Raw genomic sequence first — 21,751 nt, 5'->3', positions numbered from 1 at the left:
ATCAACATGACCTCAGTTTTTCCTAGGTGGCTGGTAAAGCGTCAGATACTTTTATGTAAATTGAAGATCAATGTCTGCCTTTTAACATATGAGAGCATTATTTGATCTGCAATCAGTTTGAAAATTGTTCTACTCATTCACATTGAAATGACAAATTCCTGCAGCATTTTCTGAGATTTTCCCCAGGCTGAAGAAAGAAACTGATTCTTCCCTGTAGTCTTACTGTAATGTTAGGTAGACCAGAGAACTAAATTGATGAAACACACATTTTTTCTGTTGTTATGGTTTTTTTTTTGTTTTGTTTTTATTTTTTCCCCATAACTTTTTCTCATACATGGCTACCCAGATAAGAAATATATATATTTTTTGTTCAAATCTGACATATTTCTAACAGTAAAATAAATTGCTGAGAAATTGCTATCACTTTTAGGGTGTTTTTTTAATGGTTTAAACATGAGGGAGTAAAAACAGAGGAAAATATATAGGAAACTGTGAATCTCTGAGAGTTTGTGCAAATGTTCCAGATATGCAAAGTTTTATTTTCTGTTGTTCTTTCTGCACTTCTTCTCTTGTATACAAAACACCCTTGCTTTCCTCCTTCAAATCATGCACAGTGTCAGCCATCTGAGGCAATGGTGGGGTTTGTGCCCTGGTAATGGTGGGGTTTGTGCCACTTGGAGTCTCTCGCTTCATGCTCTTTTAAAAGGTTTACAGCAGCTAAGACTGGAGTGGTGGCTTTTGGTGTTATGCTATGGTTTAAGCATTCATAACATTGCAGTCAAACCCCAGTGTCAATGAGGAGCAAAACCAGTGGGTTTGAGCTATGTAGGTTTTGTGCATTGTACCACATCAGTAGAGAACAATGAAAGAGGCAGAAACTAGAGAATAGTACTTTTTAGAGGAAAAAGGTGGGTTTTTTCATTCTTTTTTTTGTTTGTTTGTTTTGTGGGTTTGTTTGGGGTTTTTTGTTTGTTTTTTGGGGGGGGTGTGGTTTTGTTTGTTGGTTTTTGTTCATTTCTTTTTTTTGGGGGGGTGGGGGTGGGGGGGGTGGTGTGTGGAGATGAGGGGAGAATGGGGGATGGTGTGTTTTGTTTTGTTTTTACTTTTAATGTCAATTCCCTCCCTATCCAGGACCAAGAAAGCTCTTTCCCCAGAGTTCTTTCCGTTCAGAGGCTATCTCCCAGATGGTGCTTCCTAGATGGTAAGTGCATCTCCCTTCCCTTGCTCCTAACATGCTGCTTGCCTCTGGTATGGATGTGAAGGATAATGTGTCTGAAAGTATTACCATGGGAAGTGTAATTGCTCCTTATTATACTGAGCAGATAAAAAAGGAGCTGGGTGCCCCCCTTTCCCTCTGAAAAATTAAATGGGCCCTTCAAAATGTCTGCTGTAGCAGGAGTCTCCAGGAGTCATATTTTTCTAAGGGTAGTTAGAAGTTTGGTTCCTTAGAGCTTCTGCTGTGATGTGATGAGCAGCACTTATCTCATGGCAGTGCCTTGACTCAGAGTACAGCTGCTTGTGTCAATGTTCTGATACTGGTAATGCAATGTTCTTTGCTCTGGTTTCTCTTTAAGTACTGTAGTGTTTCCATACTAAGGTATTTAGGTGATAGGAATATACCTCCCTTTCCTGGTAAGACCACTTCACGTGAAGTGAAGCATTTGTGTTTGACTCAGACTTTGCCAAACCTGATGGCTCTTCCATGCTTTAGATCAGGCTCCAGAGCAGTGGAATTAGCAGGTAAAAGGGATGGCACCTGCTTTTGCAAAAAATTCAACATGAGGGGACTGAAATGTTTATCATTCTAAACAAAACCGGTTTCTCTTTGGCAATTTCTAATCACTTTTTCTTGTTTCTCACAAGGGAAATTGATAAAAGAACATAATGAGAATCTATTTGGGTTTCAGAGAAAGATAGGTGGATAGATGTATTCAGTTTTTGTCCTTAGGGATTTGATATTCCCTTGAAGTGCCAAAACATATCATGCTACATCACTGTGCTCTTATGTCAAAACTCCAGAACGAACGACTCTGATTTCACTAGGCAAAATAAATTCAAACCAGAAACAAAAGTATTGCGTGTGATAAAGCACATTGTAGGTGCTAAAACACTTCTGGGTTTAATAACATAAATTATTTGCCAGCGACAAAATTCATATCAGGTGCTTTATTTAGTGAATCTCCTCTGTTTTCATGAGTAGCATAAATTTTCTTTGAGCATATTTGTAATTCAGGGTGGATACCTGTGGTTACAGGCTTGATTTACAAAGAGCTCTCAAGCATGTTATTGTTCTCTAGGTTCAAGACTTGAATTAATCCTACTAGACCCATCACTTTCATTATATGCTTACTATACTTTCATCAGAACTATGCAGCTTTTTCTGTCATATTTTAATGTAATAAATTCTTCTCAAAAGCCTGAAATCCATTTTACTTTTTAACTTGTTAAAAACAAATTGCTTAGTGATTTCAGTGAATATTGTTTCATTAGGTCTTACCTTTAAATTCATCACTTAATGGGATAGGAATATGAACATCATGAACAAAACAGATGTTCACTGTGACTTCACAGAGGTTGTCTTATGTGGTAGTATGTTAGCTCAGTCCAACTCGTCCATGCAGTTCTGCTCAGACCATTTTCTTCACTGTGGCTCTGTTTTTCTCCCTGTCTTGCAGCAACTTCTGCTGACCGTTTTTACCGCATTGACAGATCTCAGGTAAATCTTGATTCAGTTCCTGTTTCTATAGATTTTTTTTTTATTGTTATTTTTAAAGCTATGTCAAATGCAGCTTAAAATGAATTATCTGCAGTTCCCCCTGTGTAATCTAAAATGTCATTAATGTCCCATGAAAAGTAGAGAGCAGAGCCTCTGGGCCATTTGTAGTTGATGCAATTCCCATTGTTTCACTGAAGATTTATTTCTGCTGACCATCTGCCTTTCTGTTTACTACCAATCTGAGGTACAGTTCAGAATTTTCTGCATTTGTCATTCTTATCAGGTCCAACTAAGGGCATCTCTGTGGCACCAGAGTATTTGAGTTTAACTTTGCTCTAATGCTTTTAGTTAGCAGAAGTCTTGATCCCATGTGAGACACGGAATAGCAATGAAAGTCTCTGTTAGCCATTATTGAAGGGTAGACCTTATGTGTTGGTACTCATTTTAAAAGGTGTTACTGTGAGTGTGAAGCTTGCTGGTTGGGAATCTTGTATGGCTTGAAATTAATGAAGTATTTATTGACAACTTCAGTGGCATTGGTTTTAATGTGTGTCTACATTCATACTTCAATATACTCAAGAATGCTCTTCAGAGACCTTGATGTGCATCCAGTTTTTCTATAGCCAGCTGTGTGCTGAGAGACCAGAGATGCTTCAGGTTCATTGTTTGTTCCTTGTATCATGCCAACAGGAACATTTGCACTTTGTGACAGAAATTTCGCAGGACGAGATTTTTATTCTGGACCCAGAGCTGGTAATGTCACAGCAGGTGGGGACGCCACCAGGAATGCCTGATCTGGTAGTGGAGCAGGCCTCCGGGTGAGTCATGCTTGGATCTGGATTTCAGCAGCTGTATTAGAGCTGGGCATCTCTTTTCTGGTCCCCTTTTCTGAAGGACTGGGAGACTTGGAAGATCAGATCTTAGGTGGGGAGCTGGGGACATGTCAAAGAGGAATATATAATTTTCCTTTATTACAAACTATATGGCAACATTAATCAAAATATTAATAACATTTATTGATATGAACATTGTTAAAATGTATCAAAAGGTTTGATGAACAGTTAGAATGCATTTACAATGGGAATGTCCAGTATTTGGGAACCTGTAACAATTTAACTGTTTTATGCAAACTGGAAGAACACCCCAGGAGCAAAATGGCACTTGACCACAGTAGGGGGGACACTCAACAAGAGCAGTTATGCCAAAGAGGCAGTTAATTAATTACTCATAACTGGTTGTACCCAGGCAGGGAGTGCTGCTGCGGTGTATTAGAGGCTTTGGGGTGCTCATGCAGGTTGCTGGCAGGAACGTCATGCGGTCTTCTATGGCTGGTCTGGCTTCAGCAGTTATGATGCTTCAGCTGTTAATGATGCTATTGTGACGGGTGCTTGCTTTGTCCTGGATAAATTGAGGCATGGCAAAATCCTGGTCACAAGGGGAAGCAGGCTTGGCTCTGACTCCTAAGCTCGTGGCTTCTCTTGTAGCTTGTGGTGTGTATGCTTGTGGCTTTATCGCAGGAGCTGGACCGGGCAACTTGAGGCATGCAACTTGAGGCAGTTTCAGCCAGAGGTCCAAGTGGGTGCAAGCACGCAAGGCTTCAGTAAGGCTGAGCAATGCTAAGTAATGCTTGAGCAAGGCAAAAGCAAGGCACAGACAACTAGAAATCAGCCTGTATATAAATCTTGCCCAAGACTGATTGGACCAATAAGGCATGAAACCAGCACATAGTTACCCAATGGGAAGGGGTTCTGCCAGGCTGTGGCTGGAACACATGCCCTTAATATAGATACAGGGTTGTTTACCAGACATGCATGGTCCTGTCCCCTTTGCTCCTTTTTCCGCATTATCCTGGCTTTCTGCAGGAAGGTTGGGGGAGAAGGGGACCATGTCTAGACACCTTAGTGTCTGTCTGGGTTTATGATGGGGATGTTTGGCCCTACCATGACAGGAAAGGATCAGATGCAGCCATGGTAGTGACAGGATGACAGTGGAATAACACCTACTCCATTAAGCATCCTGAAGCACACAGTAGGACTAATAGACTTCAACATCTTTCAATCTCCTCATATGCCTTGACTGTATCTGCCCTATCATAAATTTGTATTGGCTGAGTTACAAACACTTCTCTGCATGGTCAAGGCTCTGATACCTCGGTATAAGGCCCTGAAGCCCTTTGTACCTATGAATGATGGTGATGTATCTCCTCATCCTCTGGGCAAACCAGAAATGCTCTGACTCATCTTTAGCAACAGTTTCAGACTCACAATGAATTAATCTATTTTAGCTTGCTATGGGCTGAAAAAAATCTGGAAGCCAGTAAGCATAAGACTGCTTTGATGTGGAGCATGTAAGGTGATTTCTGAGGAGTGAATGCCTTTCTCTTTCTTCCTCTCTCCTTAGAATATCAGATCGGTGGAATCCTGCAGTTCGAAAGAGGATGCTGAGTGACAGTGGCCTTGGCAAGATTTCCCCTCACTACGAGGTACCTGACAAACAAAAGGACGCCAACCAGACACATACGCTGCAGTAAGAGCCCTCTGCATTTCTCTGCTTGATGATGCATTGTCACCGTCACCACAGACAACGCCTAGTGGCTCCTTTAAGCTTAATGAGCTGTGCTGATGTGCTGAAATTAACAGAAGGTGTTTGGCTGCCTTTTTTTTTTTTTTTTTTTTTTTTTTTTCGCTCCTCCCTTCTGTTTCTCCCACTTTCTCCACTATGTTATGTTATGTTCTTGCCTTTTTTTGATTGTTTGTTTTCCCTCTGTGTCACTTTGCATTCATAAAACATCTAGCTCCAGGTTTTCAGAAGTACTTCCAGCTAAGGGAACCATTGTGGAAACTGGTTATGGGAAAAAGTGAAGCACTCACCCTTAAGGTAGCTCTGATGCAATGGCAGAACATTGAGTGGGACAATTGCTCCTGTACTTGGGATTCTTATGGGTCTTTTAAGAGTCATTGGTGTTCAGTGTTTTACACCAAGTCCCAAATACTGTATGGCACTCTCAGCTCCACGTGCAGTATCTTATAGCCTGTCACTAGGGAAAGTGATGGAGGACTTGCTGTGAAAGTGTCCTCACTTGGCCCACTGGGGCTGTTTTCTCACTGGCCATTTTTGATTGAGTGTGGCTGTTAGGAGCAGATTAGACCACAGCTGGCCATAGTATGGCTGCAGACTCCTGTCTGTGGCATTGCTGCATAAATACGTGTGTGTGTGCAAACATAATTATATATATGTATATATGTGTGTGTATATATGTATAAAACCTCTGTAATATGAAATATTTCTTTCTGAGGTGAGGAGTGTAGCTAAAAAGGCAAAGTGTGCAAATAGGGAGATCCTTTAAATTCCTTAAAGCAATGAGAATAGAGAAGAGAAGGGGTGATAGAAAAATAGTTACAATGTTTGGTGTTGCATTTGATCACAAGCTGTTGGGGTAAAGAGTAATGTAATGGCTTTGAGTCAGGGGTCTTTCTGAAGGAAAATTATTCATATGTTCTTAGAATCATAAAATGGTAGGGGTTACAGGGGTTATCTGAAGATCATCAAGTCCAACCCTTGCAAAAGCAGGATCACCTAAGGCAGGTCACACAGGAATGTATCCAGGCAGGTCTTGAAAGTCTCTAGAGAAGGAGACTCCACCACCTCTCTGGGCAGCCTGTTACAGTTTTCTGTCACCCTTACAGTGTATGAATTTTTCCTCATATTGAGGAGGAACTTCCTGTGTTCTAGTCTGTATCCATTGCCCCTTGTCCTGTCACAGGGCACCATTGTGAAGAGACTACTACCTTCTTGACACCCACCCTTTAGATAGTTATAAACATTAATAAGATCTTCTTTCAGTCTTCTCTTTTCCAGATTAAACAGCCCCAGGTCTCTCAGCCTTTCCTCGTAAGACAAATGTTCCAGTCCCTTAATAATCATCCTTGTAGCCCTCTATTGGACACTCTCTAGTATATCCCTATACCTCTTGCAGTGGGGAGCCCAGAACTGGACACAACATTCCATAATGCTTTTATTTCTGATTAAGTGAGCTTTGTGTTAGTTAATTTTCAGGTGTTTTTTGACTGCTTGTATTTCATGTTTTGCCCCCTTTCTGATGGCTCTTTAATGTCTCACCCATCTGTGGAGTGGATAGGACATGAAACAGCATCTTGATGCAGTAACCAGGAGCTGGGACATATTGTAGCTCAATAAGAACATCAAATTAGTATGATTGGTGCATACGAGAACACAATGGGAAGACAACTACTTGGACTACTGGTGCTTGATCTTGAAAAAAGCTTAGTGTTCTGGAATGACTGCACTGAAATATGTGATTTGACTCCTTCTTTCAACATGAATGGGTACATTATCCTAATTTATCCTATGATCAAAAGGTGCAGTGAGACGGGATGACTGCTTTCTCATAGCCTGCTCTGAGCATTCATTGTTGGCCACATATTTCTCTTCCTAGTTAGTTGTTTGCCACCCTGTTATGTGATGAGGGCTGGAAAATTAAATAAAATAAAACCCCACAACAGCACACAAGAATGAAAAGATGACTATACTTTGGTAGAGGTTTAATCTGCACCTTTTAATTGAAGTAATTGATTTCCCCATTGTTTAGGGTAGTAACAACCACTCTTCTAACATCTGTGCAGTTGTAATGGTGATGTGTGATGTGCTTCCAAAGCTACTAGAGGCATTGTCTGAATCAAGTGCATTGCTTGTGAAGGTTGGGTGAAGGTTAGCCAGAATGCCATCTGGTTGTGTCAGAGAGAGAAAGAAAAAGCTCCTGTAGAAGCTGGAAGGTGGATGCAGCCCTTTACACTAAATATACATTCATTAGCTAGTAATACCACCCAGGCATTGCTTTATGAGACAATGATAACCTAGTTCCTGAGAGGGAAGAAGAAAAAGGCTGAATGCCAGGTGTTTTAACTCAGCCACAAGAATCAGATTATTGCCCAGGAAATTAGTGTGACAACAGAGATATTTTGAGGTGGCTTGAGGTGGGTTATTGTGTTTGTTTTGTTGTTTTCTTACAGACATCTTTGTATGGTATAAGGTAAGAAGAGCATCAGAGATGCAAGTTTGCATTTAGAAAGGAGAAGGCATGCTCATGTACTGAAAATTAAGAAAATATTAATAGGTGACAGAATCACAGAATGTTAGGGGTCGGAAGGGACCTCAAAAGATTGTCTAGTCCAACTGCCCTGCCAGAGCAGGACCACGTAGGTCACTGTTAAGATTTGAACATGTTGGTAATAGTGAACTTTTAAAATTTCAAGGGTGAGGTCTTGAAAAGTTCTGGTGTTTACCCCAAACTAGGCAAAGTAGTCTGCTCTGGTGTGTTTTCATAGCAAAATCTGGTTCAGATTTAGTTTAAGCTGCATTTGTAAGATTAAGCCACAAGAATGAAGTATGTATGTTTTAACCAGCTCTTCGTACACCTGTACAAATTACTTTCCATTGTTTAAAACCCCAGGTGAATCATCATGACTATTAAATACTTTGGAACAATCTTATTTGAAAGAAGACATAAATCATTGTCTCGCTTTCACTCTATGCTCCTGTGTAGTCCTTAAAATAGGAACATAACAAAATGCAGGGCTTCTTTATGCTCAGCTCTCCTTTTTCCTTCTCTTCTGTTGTCTTGGATACTTTTACAAATAGCTTGAAGACACCATCTTGCTGCTTAAAGTGGAGCATGAGAAAGATTTTTGCTATTGCTGCTCTGCACATCTTGCAAGAGAAGTGATAATAAAATGGAAGGGGTGTTAGTAAAAGGAAAAATGTAGGCTCATAGTTGAGAAAAAGTGGTGTAATGAGAGCTGGGAATGATTGAGGGAAAGGTAAACATGATTTAAATAGGGAAAGTACTTTGAATAACAAAACAAAACAAAATTATGATAATACAGCAAATGGGAAAGAAATTCTTTTGAGGGAAAGGAATTTCCCTGAGTGACATTAAGTGGGAAAAAGTGAGGCATCTCAGTGTGGTGTCTGGTCCTACATTTTGAAAGCTTTCACTATTGTTGGTGTGATGTAATCACAATACTTGTGCAAATTCCAGATAGACTCTACAGTTTATCCCCTATTAGGAAATATTTTTTTTTCAGTTGCTTAAGTAAATCTTCCCCTGTCCCATTTGTGGAGTCTTTCTTGATGAAGGTGGTATCTGTTAGTTTTTTACACTCTAGTGTCCAGATGGCCTAAATAACTAATTTCATGTACTTTATGTGCCTGTTGTGAATAGGAATTCTCTACATATACCTCAAGATTTCATCTGCCTTCATTAATTTTGGATATTTGCAGAGAGAAAAATTGCTGATTTTCTTTGGAATTCTACCTTGACTATATAAGCTGAGATTCTGAAATATTTCTGGCCTTTCACAGGCCTTTAAAAACTTCAAATGCTGCAATGAAAATTTATCAGAATTTTGGCATTGCCTGCATAATTTGTCTTGAAACTTCATTTCTTGCCACCCAGAAAAAAAAATACATGCAGCCTGACACTTGATGGGATGCCTCTTGAAAAGGGTGGAATTTGGCTAACAAAGAGGCATGCTTTCTCTGAGAGATCCCTGTGTTTTTAAAATCACCCTGTTCCAGATATAGTTTGAATCCCTTATTTTCTCTGTGTAGTCAGTTTGATACAGAGCTACTCAAAACTAGCATAGTTATTTTTGTTTTGTGGTACAACCATTGACTGAAAGAACAGTCTGGAGACTGTAGCACCAGAGGCAGAAATACTTCCCACTGAACTTCATACTTTTTCCAGCTTGACAGCAGAGAAAAATCTTTAGTGCCCTGTGCTGCTTTGCAGCCTGTGGGATTTCAGAAGTTTCTATAAAGGACAGCTACTGCTGCTGGCATCTGTTGCTATTTGGAAGCTAATTTGAGTGTCCAGCTTTTACAATTTTTCTTGAAGAAATACTTTTCATTCTTCAGGGACTTGTTTGTCATAACATCAGGGTCATGCTGTTAGATTTAGGTTGAGATATCCTCATTTCAGAGAGCTTCTTATATAGCAGTTTCAACTGCAGTTGTAGATAAATCACATATAGGAACTTGTCAAATGACTTGTCACAGAACGAGAAATAAGACTTTTACCTGAACAAACATTAATTCACAAGTTGGTTTTGAGCCTCTCCTGCATTATTACTTAATCCATGTCTACTTTCCCCCAGCAATGTCTAGTTGTAGTGATGTGTATCCCTATTGTAGATAGGAGAAGGGACTCCTGGACATGTTTGATTTGCAGACACATCGTGAGTCCACTGCAGAAAAAAGAGGATGGACAAGAATATTGGCACCCCAATATTTTTGGTATATCCTGAATGTATGATGTACAGATTGTGCAGGTGAGGTAAACACAAGAACAGGCGTTCTCAATTCAAAATTCAAGTGGCTTTGCATTGCTTCAACCATGTTTGTATTATCTCGGGGATGGTTCTGGGCATTAGGAGATCCTGGCATTCTACTCTGATGTCTGAAGACACAGAAACAGGAGAAGGGAAAGTGCTGTCACATACAATGCCTGCTGTGTCAGGTAATGAGCTCTGTGGTGATTATACCCACCAGACCTGAGGGACCTTTCCGAAGAGCAAGAATTAGATGCTTCTGGTAACTGTTCAACACAAACTTTGAACAACTTCTGGTGTCATATTTAAGTGACTGAATACAAGGAAAGCCTTATTTAATCACCTCTTCCCCTGTTAATTAGTAAAATTTTTATGCCACTACTGCTCAATTATGGTGTTATCTACAGAGAACTGGGGTTTAGAAAAGCCATGCTTTTAATTTATTAAAATGTCTGCAGTAGTCATTAGTATTTGATACTTGCACATCATCCCGACAACCCCTCTCCCAGCAATCCTGAGTTTTAAACACTGCCTTTTGGTTCTGCTCTTGTTGACTGTAATTGTAAAAGGAAGACATCAGAATTTGGTTTAGATTTGCATATCTATGACCTTATTTGTGTATGTGAGTGAAATGCAAATAGTGTTTGCTTTCTTCCAGAATTAAGTGTCCAGCTTTGCTGCTGAGGTGCCAAATTGCTAAGGGGCTTTAACAACAGTAGGCACATCTGATGAGGTGGGTTTGTGCTTCTGCCCCTTCAATATGTGGTAGAAACAGAGGACATGCTGTACTGCATCTTGTAGGATGTTTAGTTTTTCATCAGTACTTAATTAACAAGCAATTTTATTATTCATAATGTAGCTCCCCAGAGTGGACTGAGTGGGATTTCAGCTTCCACTTTTCCCACCCACCTGCCTCAAGCCCTCAGAATGAGGGCTCTTAATGATTTTTTCCTAACATTCCCACACCTGATGCACAGCTGAGGATAGTCACCCTGTTGACAAATTATTTTAGCAGGCAGTGACATGCAAAACACTCCCACATGTCATGAAACCACAGATTGGCTTCTTTAGAGAGATCTTGCTTCTTGACTGGCATTCCACTTTCCAAAAGGGAAATGCAAGCCCTCCAGCTCTCCTCTTCTCCTTGGGGTGATTTCAAGAAATACAATAAGCATGTCCTTAACAAAAGGGACCTCCTTACCTGAGTGTTGAAAAACCTTTAAAATAGTTTCTGAATAGTTTCAGTAGATAAGGAGATGGAAAAGCTTTTTCCAAAAGTAATGTTATTAGGTTTTTTGTTTGGGTTGAGTTTGTTGATAATTTTTGGGTTTTTTTTGCTTGGAGTGTATTTAAAGTGTTTTTAAGTGGAGAGCTGAATGTCCTGGGTGTCTTTAAGTGGTTTACTATAACAGCTATAAATCTGCTTTCTGCTCTCTGGGAGATAGTCAAGGCAGAAGCAATAGAGTTCTTTCTTCTTTCTCTTTTATTTCTACAGATCTTTCTTTATTATTTTTGCCCCTTTGCTTCCATTCTTGCCTTTGCCCTTGGATCCAGAAGTAAAGGGCTGTACAACAAAGAAAGCAGGAAATCATATTAAGACAGTCACTTCTTGTACCCTTGTTTTCTGTTTGCCTAGCTAAAAGAACATTACATTTGATAATTCGATCTTTAGGGCCTACTGCTTTACTGCAAGCATCAGGTATGTGGTAACTTCATCCAGCAAGAGAGGATAGAAGAGAAAATGAAGCTAATGATACAAGTGCACCTTTATGGGATGGAAAAAGCAGACCTATGGCCCACAGTGACATTAAATGCACTCAAAGAGGGACTAGCTGGGCTTATTAGTGTGATATAGAATGACTGACAGCCTGTATTCTTCTGGGCTTGAATATCCTCCAGCAAAAACAGGCTTGCAGTCCAATGAAAAGTGGAAAAGAAGTGAAACTTGTAGGTTTAGATAATATATATGTCTGTATTTGTGTGCACTTGTTACTGTTTTTAAGAGTTGAAGTAAGACAGAAAAAAATACCATCCTGATCCTAGTTTTTTGAGCATTGCACTCAAATAGCAAGCCTGTGCCCATGTGCTCCATCAGTGCCATAAGGAGCTGCCATCTGCTTAGAATGGAGACTGGTTCTTAATGTGCTATCACTCAGAATCAAGCCGTCTTGCTGAACCCGAAACTAATAAGCTTTCAAGGCACAGGTACAAAACAGAGTCCTGTACATATGTAACATACATATCAGAATACATAGTGTATCCAAGCTTTCAAAATAGGGCATCTCATAATATGCATTCTGACTGGATTTGTTGACAACCCATTCATGATCCTAAGTTCTGATTTAACAGGCTTGCAAAAGGAATTGACACATAGTTTGGTAAAATAACTGCTCTAGACTATCACACAGAAATACTTTGCCTGAGCTGACTGTTAAACTCCAAGAAGTCAGATTTCAACTGTGACTGGAAACTAGAAAGTGTCAAAATCATAGAATCACAGAATGTTAGGGATTGGAAGGGCCCTTGAAAGATCGAGTCCAACTCCCACGCCAAAGCAGGATTACCTAGAGTAGGTCAGACAGGAATGCATCCATGCAGGTTTTGAATGTATCCACAGAAGGAGACTTCACAACCTTTCTGGGCAGCCTGTTTCAGTGCTCTGGCACCCACACAGTGAAAAAGTTTTTTGTTTTTTTTATGTTCATGTGTAACCTCCTGTGCTCCAGTTTGTACTCTGTCCCTTGCCCTATCATTGGCCATCACTGAGAAGAGCCCGGCTCCGTCCTCTTGACACTCATTTTGTACATTATAAATATTAACGAGGTCACCCCTCAGCCTCCACTTCTCTAAGCCAAAGAGACCTGGCTCCCTCAGCCATTCATCCTAAGGAAGATGTTTCACTCCCTTCATCATATTTGTGGCTCTGTGTTGGACTCTTTCAAGCAGTGCAACAAAAAGCTGGAGACAAAATACTGCCAGTATTGAAAAATGTATTGTTGAGCTGGTTTTGCTTGGTGGAGTTGGGCATAAAAGCAGTTTATTTCTTCTGGAATATCTGTTGCTTGCAACAGGAAGTGGACTAGTTTAGTGTGCTTGGACTGGGGAGAGATTCTCAGGTTCACTGTGGGGATGCTGAGGGATAGAGAACAAGTTGCCCAAAATGTCCTTCTTGGCTTGGCTGCTCTGCAGGGAGCTACTCTCACCCTTCCATGTCTAGGTTGCCTGTCCTAGTCCCCTGGCTGCAGGGGGCATAAAAGGTGCTGCCTTTTCTTAAACTGCCTGCCAAATGATTGTCAAGTGAGAGGAGAAACGTCTGAAAGCTTAAAAGCATTCAAATAAGGCGGGAGAAAATTTGTCCCTGCTTGCCTGCTGCTACTCTGTATGGGAACACTAGACCCCATAGCATTGTCTTAGTAGCTGAGATTGAGTGAGCATTTAGCAGCTCTGGTACAGAAGTGTGTGTATGAGAGGGAAATACATGAAGAGTGGGGCTGTAACCCTTCACCTTACTGAGATTGCTGGCAGTGTTAATGCTCATGGGCAAGCAGGGACAGCTGGACCTGACTAAATTATGCCAAGGACTGAAATCAGAGAGCAAGGGATGGCTCGGAGCCAATATAACCCTGACTCTCAGATTTTTGTTTCTGTGCCAGGCATCTAAAAGTGCAGCACAAAATCGTATCTGAAGCGCCTATTGTAGGTTTTGTTCTCCACTAATTACTCTATAGCAGGAACGTAAAGGGCTCAACAATTCTGCTCTGAGTCAGACCTGCGTGTTATGCACATCAACAGGTGGGGCTGGGGTAGGTTTTTAATTTGTGGCTTTAAAAAACAGAATATTATTGTTTCATTATTTATTTGGTTTTTAAGATGGCAAGAAAGAGAGGGTTGCTTGATGCTTAGAATTTGTGAAAATTGGGCCCTATATTTATGAACATAATTGCAAAAATCTCTTTCTGAGGGATTCCAATGTTTCAGTCTGTCTTCTTCCAAAACTACTAAAGGCTATTTGTCAGGAGTCACTGCTTTGCTTTGTAGTAACAAACATGCTACATAGAGTAGCTTCTAGATTATTTAGAAACCTGGACTGGCTGAAGATTATTTGGGAGGTGTCTTAAGATACAAAGCAGTTGATGTGCTTCCTCTCCATCTAACCTGAGAGCCAAGTGGGGGTGTGACTTCTGAATCAGAGTGTACTTGATGTGCTTGTAGTGTGACTATGATTTTGCAGTTACCAAATTCCTTTCTCTGGATTAAATGAAAAGTGAAAGTCCTAGCAAAATGATGTCTGAGTTAATCTTTTTCTGGAAAAAAGAAAAAGTATAGAGATTCATTGCTGAGGAAAGAGGTCAGATTATTTGTTACCTGCTTATGTCTAACATCATTAATTGCTTTTCATATAGAATGTGTATACACCTAGCCCCTTTCATGCCTCTCCCATTTCTTTTTAATAAAGAGATGGTCCAAATACCATCCAATCCTTTGACATCCAGACTGTTGTTTTGCCAGAATATTACATGATATGGCTAGGTCTTGCTTTATTTCTTCTAGAGTTAAATCCACATCACCTACTGATTTGCCCACCAAATTTGCCAAGCAATTGACAAGTAGGTCATTGAGGATTTTTAAGATTTAGTTCAAATCTGGAGATGGCAGAACAGCATTTCAAAGAAGTCTGAATAAGGCTCTCTTCAAATTCCATGTCTAACATTCCCCTGAGATACTTAGGTGCCATGTGGTAATAATAGAACGTGTAGGAGAGTATGTAAGTACTACAAAACAAACAAACAAAACCCCACATCAAGCAAACAAAAAACCCCAACCCAAAACCCCACCAAACCTATGATCATCCAATATCGATCCTGCTGGTCATTTGGTCATTTGGAAATACCTCTTTTTCAAGGAAATAACAAACCAGCTTTCTTCTTCAAGGTCATGTTTTGATCTTGATTCCAAGATAGAACTATCTTCTTTTCAAGATGAAAAGGGTCTATTTCGTCAACCCCTATTCCCTTGTTAGGCAGCAATTCCCATGCAGTCCCTCTGGGTGTCAGTACAACTTCAGGTACAGCTGCATTGTGGCGTTGCAAGCTTTGAGTAAAGCTATTCTACGGTGGACAGAAAAATGCTGAGAAACAAAAAGTTGTCAGACATTGATGAGAAAAGGTATGAACGTTATAAGGGACACAGGTATGCCTGAGACACAGCAAGGAGTACATCTGAGCTGTAATGTTTTCCTAAGAAGCCTCAAGCTAAATTTCTGTATGTTGGACTGCTTGTGACCAGCCTGAGGCAGTGGTTTCTGTGCTGGTAGAGAATGAGTTTGCAGAAGGAAGTTACAGGGATGCTAGAAAATTACCAGCCTTTGCTATTAACAGAATTAGACAAAACCAGCCTCTCCACATTGTTCTTACAAATTAACAGTAAGTGTCTGGACAAACTTCTGTAAAATAATAAATAACACGAATGGATTTTTTTCTAATTCAGGGAGCATTGCTGTTTGGCATTTTCCCATGTGAAAGACAGTATGGCCATTGTCTATGAGAAATGTTTGAAAGAAAAGAATAGCAGGAAAGCTGGGATAATAAAGCAGAAAGCTTTGTAGAGACATTCACAGAATTGCAGAAAAATTTAGGTTGGGAAGGATCTCTGAAGGTTATCCAATCCAACACCCTGTTCAAAATAGGTCGAATTAGATGAAGTTCCTCAGAGCCTTGTTCACATGAGTTCTGAATATCTTCAATGCTTGAGATTCAGGAATCTTGCTGTACAACCTGTTGCCTTGTTTGAACATCTATGTGGTGGAAAAATTTTTCTTAATATCCCATTTGAATTTCTTACATCCCAGCTTGTGACTTGCTGCTTCTCCTCCTCTCTCCTCAAGCAGACTCTGATTTTGTCTTGTTTATGTCTTTCCAAAAGGTAGCTGATGGCAGCAATAAGATTTTTCCCTGAGCCTTCTCTTACTGAACAAACCTATCTTCTTCAGCCTTTCCCATATGTCTCTCCTCACATGCCCTTGTCATCTTCATGGCTCTTTGTGGAATTCAATCCAGCTTGTCAATATCTATCTTGTATTCAGGTCTCACGAATACTGGGTAGAGGGTAAAAATCACTTCCATCCTTGCTTATGGCTGTGCTCTTGCAAATATAACTCAACTATGCCATTAGCCTTTGATGTCGCAAGGAATTCTGCTAAGTGACATTTAACTTGTGCTTGGCTAACACCCTGCATCCTTTTCTGCAAAGCTGTTTTCTAGGTGGAAGGCCTCCAGTGTGTTAAACTGCATGGGTTTATTCCTCCTGAGGTGCAGGACTTTGCATTTGCCTTTGTTGAACCTGCTAGGTTGCTGCTAGCTCTCAAGGTCAATGAATTTGCCATGTAAGGGGTCAAAGTGGAAGTGTGGGGAAGATCTCAGTAACTCTTAAGCTTTTATTTTCCATCGAGTGGCATGATAGAAAATGGTGATGCCCAGGCTGAGCTTTAACTCTTATTGATCATCTGCCGTTAGGAGATGCTAAGGGACCTGGAAAGCAAGAAGTTCTGCCTTTTTTTTCCAGCAAGATACAAGGCACTGTCTGCAGCTGGGGCTGCAGAGAACTCACTAGTCCCGGAGGTTTTGATGCAGATTGCTGAATGAGAGGGCTTCCTCACCATTATTTTAAAAATACTTTACATGCTAAATTTTTTCTTTGATTACAATCAGAGAAGATATGAAGAAACCCCCAAAGGGATGCTGCTTTGGGTCCTGAAGAGATGTATACACAAAATGAGAATGAATGGTTTTCGTCTGAAGGCTCCGTCTCTTCCTTCTTCACAGGCAGCTAACGTCAGGCTGAATAAGTTTCCAGAAATACATTGCTTAAGCAGGGAAAAGGGGGAATGGTCATAAACCCCAGCAGAACTGCAGTACACAGATTGTTATTTGGCCTTTAAATTGTAAATGGCTCATTTTAAATAGGCCTGGTGCAGATGCTTTCTGCTACAGGTTTATTGATTAACATAGCTGCTTTACATCAGCTCTGGGCTTGTTTCTCCAGAGGCTTTTGTTTCCATGAACAATGAACTCATTTTCAGAAAATTTGTTAAAATTCATCTGCTGGAGGCTTGCTGAATTTCTCTAGGTTTCTAAGCCTTAGCTGCTTAGGCTCAAAATTGGGACAGTCCGTGCCTTTCCCTCCTTAGAAATGAATGTTACCTCTTCCACCCTTACAGTGCTGAGCAAATCTAATGCTTGCACACTGGGGAGTGCACTTGGAAACAACTCGAAGGGTCTGGCTGTTCGAGGAACTCTTGCATGTTTCTGAGGGCTATCTTGGCTATACTGAGAATTAGATTTTTGCCAGCAGTTGATTCATAGCCTGTGAGAGTGAGTGGAAAAAATGGCAGTAAGCTTTGGATCACAATGCTCTTTTAGGTGGGCTTGCCTCATGCCTTCAGTATCCTAAGTCTCCCAATTTTCTGGAAGCATCTAGTGTATATATGATTAAGGACTTTTTACATTATTATTCAAGTTTTTTTTTTTTTTTAAAGTATTTCTAAATATATGTACCTCATTTCCTGGGAGATCCTTGTGCATTTTGTTAGGCACAACAGCCTACTGCTTTGCTTGCACAGAGATTTGTGGAATAGGCAATGCACAGGTTCCCTTTGCAAACTGAGGCCTGCAAGTGCCTTTCTGAGGAAAGCTTGTGATTCTGAAACAGGAGGAAAATGGCACTGCAGGACTGCAGTGAAAGAAGGGATATGAAAAACATGGAAGGATTTGGCCTCCTTCTTTCTTCTGAATCTCCTTCTCTATCATGATAGTCATCTTTATTTTTCTCCTAACTAGTCACTAGAACAGGAAACATCTGTCAAACCAGAGTAGGGTGAAAGTCATTAATGCCTTTGGTGAAAGAATATTGTTGGAAGAAAAGCTAATTTAATCTTATAATTTTGGAAATTAAACCAGTCATATACAAACTGATCTTTCTCTACTATCTTGGGGGAAGGGTTGATAAGCTTTTCTTTCTAAAAGTTAATTCTACACCAAGATAAAAGCAGAAAAAAAGTAGCAGTTGGGTATAAAGTATAAACAATGCCATTATGAATGGTCAAGAACAGAATACTGCAGTGCCTGAACTTTTTCCTGAATGTTTTTGGGATTTGTTTTGTTTAATCAAATCTCTTGAAGATTTCTTTGGGCAATTTTTTTTTACTTTTATCTCTGACTTGCCTCTACTTTTTTAAGGCATGGAGGTTGTGAGAATGATAACTTACTTCTTTGTGTCAGTCAAACACACAGCTAGAGTTGTACTAGAAGGGCAGTTGTCAGGCACTGGATAGATGGTGGCTGTGCAGATGTTAACAACTGAGAATCCTTCCTTCTCAGGACGCTCATCTGGTGACCGCTGCTGCCACAATATATCCCTCACACTTCTTACAGACCTGAGAGAAGGATGTGTGACTGGAAATATGAGCATCCACTGGATTGTTTTGCTGTCAGGAAAATACCCTGTGGCTGTGGAATATGTAGTTTAGAGCAGAGCATTAGACTTTGTTTCTTTCCTCCCTCAGAGGCTGTCATAAGCATTAGGTAGACCAGCCAATGCATGAAATGCCAAACACTGCTAGTGTGTATCTTTTCAAGAGCACCCTTTCCTTCCATTACAGTTAAAAGCAAGACTTCCCATGGTGTAGTTAGGCTGGTATTTGAAGGGTTCGGAAAAAATCTGCCTGATAAAATGTGTGACCTGACATCGCAGGAGAATGTTGAAAGTCCTCTGCACTCACCTTTTGCTGAAATACTTTGTCAGTAGTGAAACAAAGGAAGCCTGGTTTATTGTGGTTGAACCTTTGGTATTTCCAATGATGGAAGCCTCTAGTTGAGGCTTTCCTGGGGCTTGAGATATTCAAAACCTCTCTCTTTGTGGCTTTGAAGCTACATCAGAAACTTTGAGCTTATTGTTTTTCCTTATGAAAACAAGAATTGAGTCTTCAACCTATTTGCTAATGAGAAGTGAAATAAGTCAACAAGCTCAAACTTCATTAGGATGAGGCAGAGAGGTGAATTTACAAACGTCAAGGTTCAGTGATTATATTAACCTTATTTTCTCAGATTACCAGGCTACACAGTTCCAAAAGATGCTTGGTGAAGCCTTTCAGGTGAAAACACTTCTCGCAGCAACAGTAGTAGCTGTTAGATTTCTTACTGTTTAACCACTGTGTTCAAGGCCTGCAACAATGATACGTGGCAGTAGTATTTTGAAACATACATACTAAGCTTGGACACACTAAAGATGCAGAAACATATTTTTCATCCCTCCCTTCAATGTTTTAATTGAGAAGGTAATAGTACTCTATTAGTGTCTCTCCCATTGTTGATGGTTTAAGGAAATAATGACATCTGTTTTACCAGGCATAAAGAAGAGCCAAATTATAGAACATGGTTTGCTGTTTATTTTATTATTTCAAATAAAGATCTTAAAGATGATGAAACTGTTCAATTAAGCAAAAAGCAAAGGAATAAATTCTACTGATGCTGTGGGATACTGCATTAACAATGGATGGAGGGTCAGGATATATGAGCTAAGGAACATGGCATGACTCCTGCAGTAAAAATATTTTTAGGTACCTAAACATATGCGCCTCTTGATATGGCCCATTCTACAGAGTTTAAGCTTGTAGGAAGCACTATGCATTGAGTTTTGACCCTCATAAGGGCTTCTGCTGGGAATCATGGAGAAAGGCCTATAAATGGTAATGGGAGCAGAGGATTAATTAATTCTGATCCATACAGACACATTGGCTTCTTGCACAGTCAGAATCTTAATTAGGCAATCACATTTTTTCCTTTCACAGTGACCACTGCTCCAGCTGTGCTGTAACTCTTTCCTTTCTTTGCAAATCTTTTTCTTTTTTTTTTTTTTCTAATGAAATTTGCATACCTCATTAGAAAAGTTTCATTCTTTTCTTTTTTCCATCTTTCCTGTTTGCATCTACATATTTGAGTATTTTCTTCTGATGTCCTATAATCCCCCAACCTTCATTTTCAGACCTCTGCTACAGAATAAGATCATGAATCCTTCCTCAGCTCCTTTTTTCCTCTAAATTCAGAGTTTCTAACTCTTCTTTTCCATTGCTCCAACCCACAGCCCCTGCTGACTCAGTTATATATACATGTGCTTTTTTCACCCTTTGTTCCTTCATTTCCTTTCACCCCTGTATGGCTGCTTTTCTTATGTGAGATTTGATCTGTCTGCTGGCAACAGTATCATCTTTAAATCTTTAGTAATTTATATTTGTGTGTTGGTGCAAAATTCAATGTATCTTGGAAAAGGAAGCATGGATCATCCCATTCACTGCAGGAACAAACTCGTTACTAGGTGGGAAAAGCTATACATGCAGTTGAAAATCTTTGATGGGGAAGTGTGGTGGCAATGGTCCAATCCATTGTGTGCTGTCTGGCCTGAGTAACCCAGGCACATCTCAGATCTGGCTGTACACTTAGCCCAGTCTTGCTAACCCAAGCCACTGCAGCGTAAGGAAAAATGGAGGGCAAATACTTTATACCTCTTTAAGTTCCTTTGTTGTGGGTGCTGACCAAAATGATAAAGCATGTGCTCCTTAGTAATGAGACCTGTAGCAGAAATCTCTGGAATTCAGTGGGCCCCTTCTGTTCATCAGCAGGAGAACTGAGAAGTCCCTCATGTTCTATAACACACTCACTCCTCTGGAGTACTTTCAGAGCCTTAAGCCACTGGTTAGGGTATCCTGTAAATTGTGTGTTGCTGCTATTATGTTGCTTCTTATTGTACTTAAATCTGTGCAAACCTGGGTTGGTTGGATTTTTTGTTTGTCTGTTTATGTTGCTTTTGTGAAGATGGCACAAACTGTTATTAATTATGGTAGCAACTACCATAGTGGCTTTATTCTGGCTACTACACTGGCTTGTGGTAAGAAAAATGGCCACCTTAAAGATTGAGCTCTCATAAAACTGTGATTTTCCTCAACCACCTCTAGCTGCAAAGTTTTCTACCGGCCCACACTTAATTCTGGTCCAATCAATAATATTTGGAGGATCAGGACTTTCCCAACAGTAATGTCAGCTATTTCCAATGACAGCAGTAGAAAATAGCTCTCTTGTGAAGTACTTGCAGAAACTCATGCCAGGAGTGCCTCAGTGCAGCTGACTGCTGCCATATAGACATGACTTGTAAACTTGTGGCTAGAGTAGTTCCCTGTGCTTTTCTGCTCCTTCCTTGTCAGATGCCTTCCAGCCATCTCTCCTAAGGAATAAAGAATAAAACATTCAAATTCCTCCATATCACATCCCCCACAGTGACACTGAACTTATTTATGGTATTTTCATAACAAAGATTGACTGGACTTTGTTGTTTCATTCCAGGTCACCAGTCTCTTCAGAAGATCAAGGTAAGCTCTGTTTTATAGACACTAGTAGCAGATTAAAAATTACTCTGAAGACAAGCTAGCAAGCTGTGTTTTAACATAGTTGTAGTGGAGAAAAATTGCTTTCTAAAGTTGAAACTTTGCTGTTGTTCACATGCTGTTCACCCCTTGATATCAATTGCTTGTACATTTGGTTGATTTAATTGGGACTGGCAGAAGTTATGCCTATGCTGCATTATTTGTAAAATGAATCATAGAATTGTTTCCATTGGAAAAGGCCTATAAAATAATTGA

The 21,751-nt window shown here is 40.1% G+C and overlaps 1 protein-coding gene across 7 annotated transcripts in view; it reads left to right on the top strand.

The window, feature by feature from the left end:
• Positions 1–21,751, top strand: part of DGKI (diacylglycerol kinase iota) — a 207,621-nt gene that overhangs the window by 152,559 nt on the left and 33,311 nt on the right. For all 7 annotated transcript variants that reach the window (XM_068142168.1, XM_068142174.1, XM_068142173.1 and 4 more), the window contains 5 exons: positions 1,132–1,201; positions 2,676–2,716; positions 3,407–3,534; positions 5,117–5,242; positions 21,456–21,481. In XM_068142168.1, the coding sequence (XP_067998269.1) occupies positions 1,132–1,201; positions 2,676–2,716; positions 3,407–3,534; positions 5,117–5,242; positions 21,456–21,481 (391 nt within the window). The remainder of the gene's footprint in view (positions 1–1,131; positions 1,202–2,675; positions 2,717–3,406; positions 3,535–5,116; positions 5,243–21,455; positions 21,482–21,751) is intronic.

The sequence above is a fragment of the Melanerpes formicivorus genome, unplaced genomic scaffold (genome assembly GCF_026170545.1).
Source record: "Melanerpes formicivorus ecotype bairdi unplaced genomic scaffold, bMelFor1.0.p_v2 SCAF_8, whole genome shotgun sequence".
In the NCBI taxonomy this organism is placed as follows: Eukaryota; Metazoa; Chordata; class Aves; order Piciformes; family Picidae; genus Melanerpes; species Melanerpes formicivorus.
Note: the sequence above shows the minus strand (reverse complement) of the source record. Positions and strands in the feature narration are given on the sequence as shown.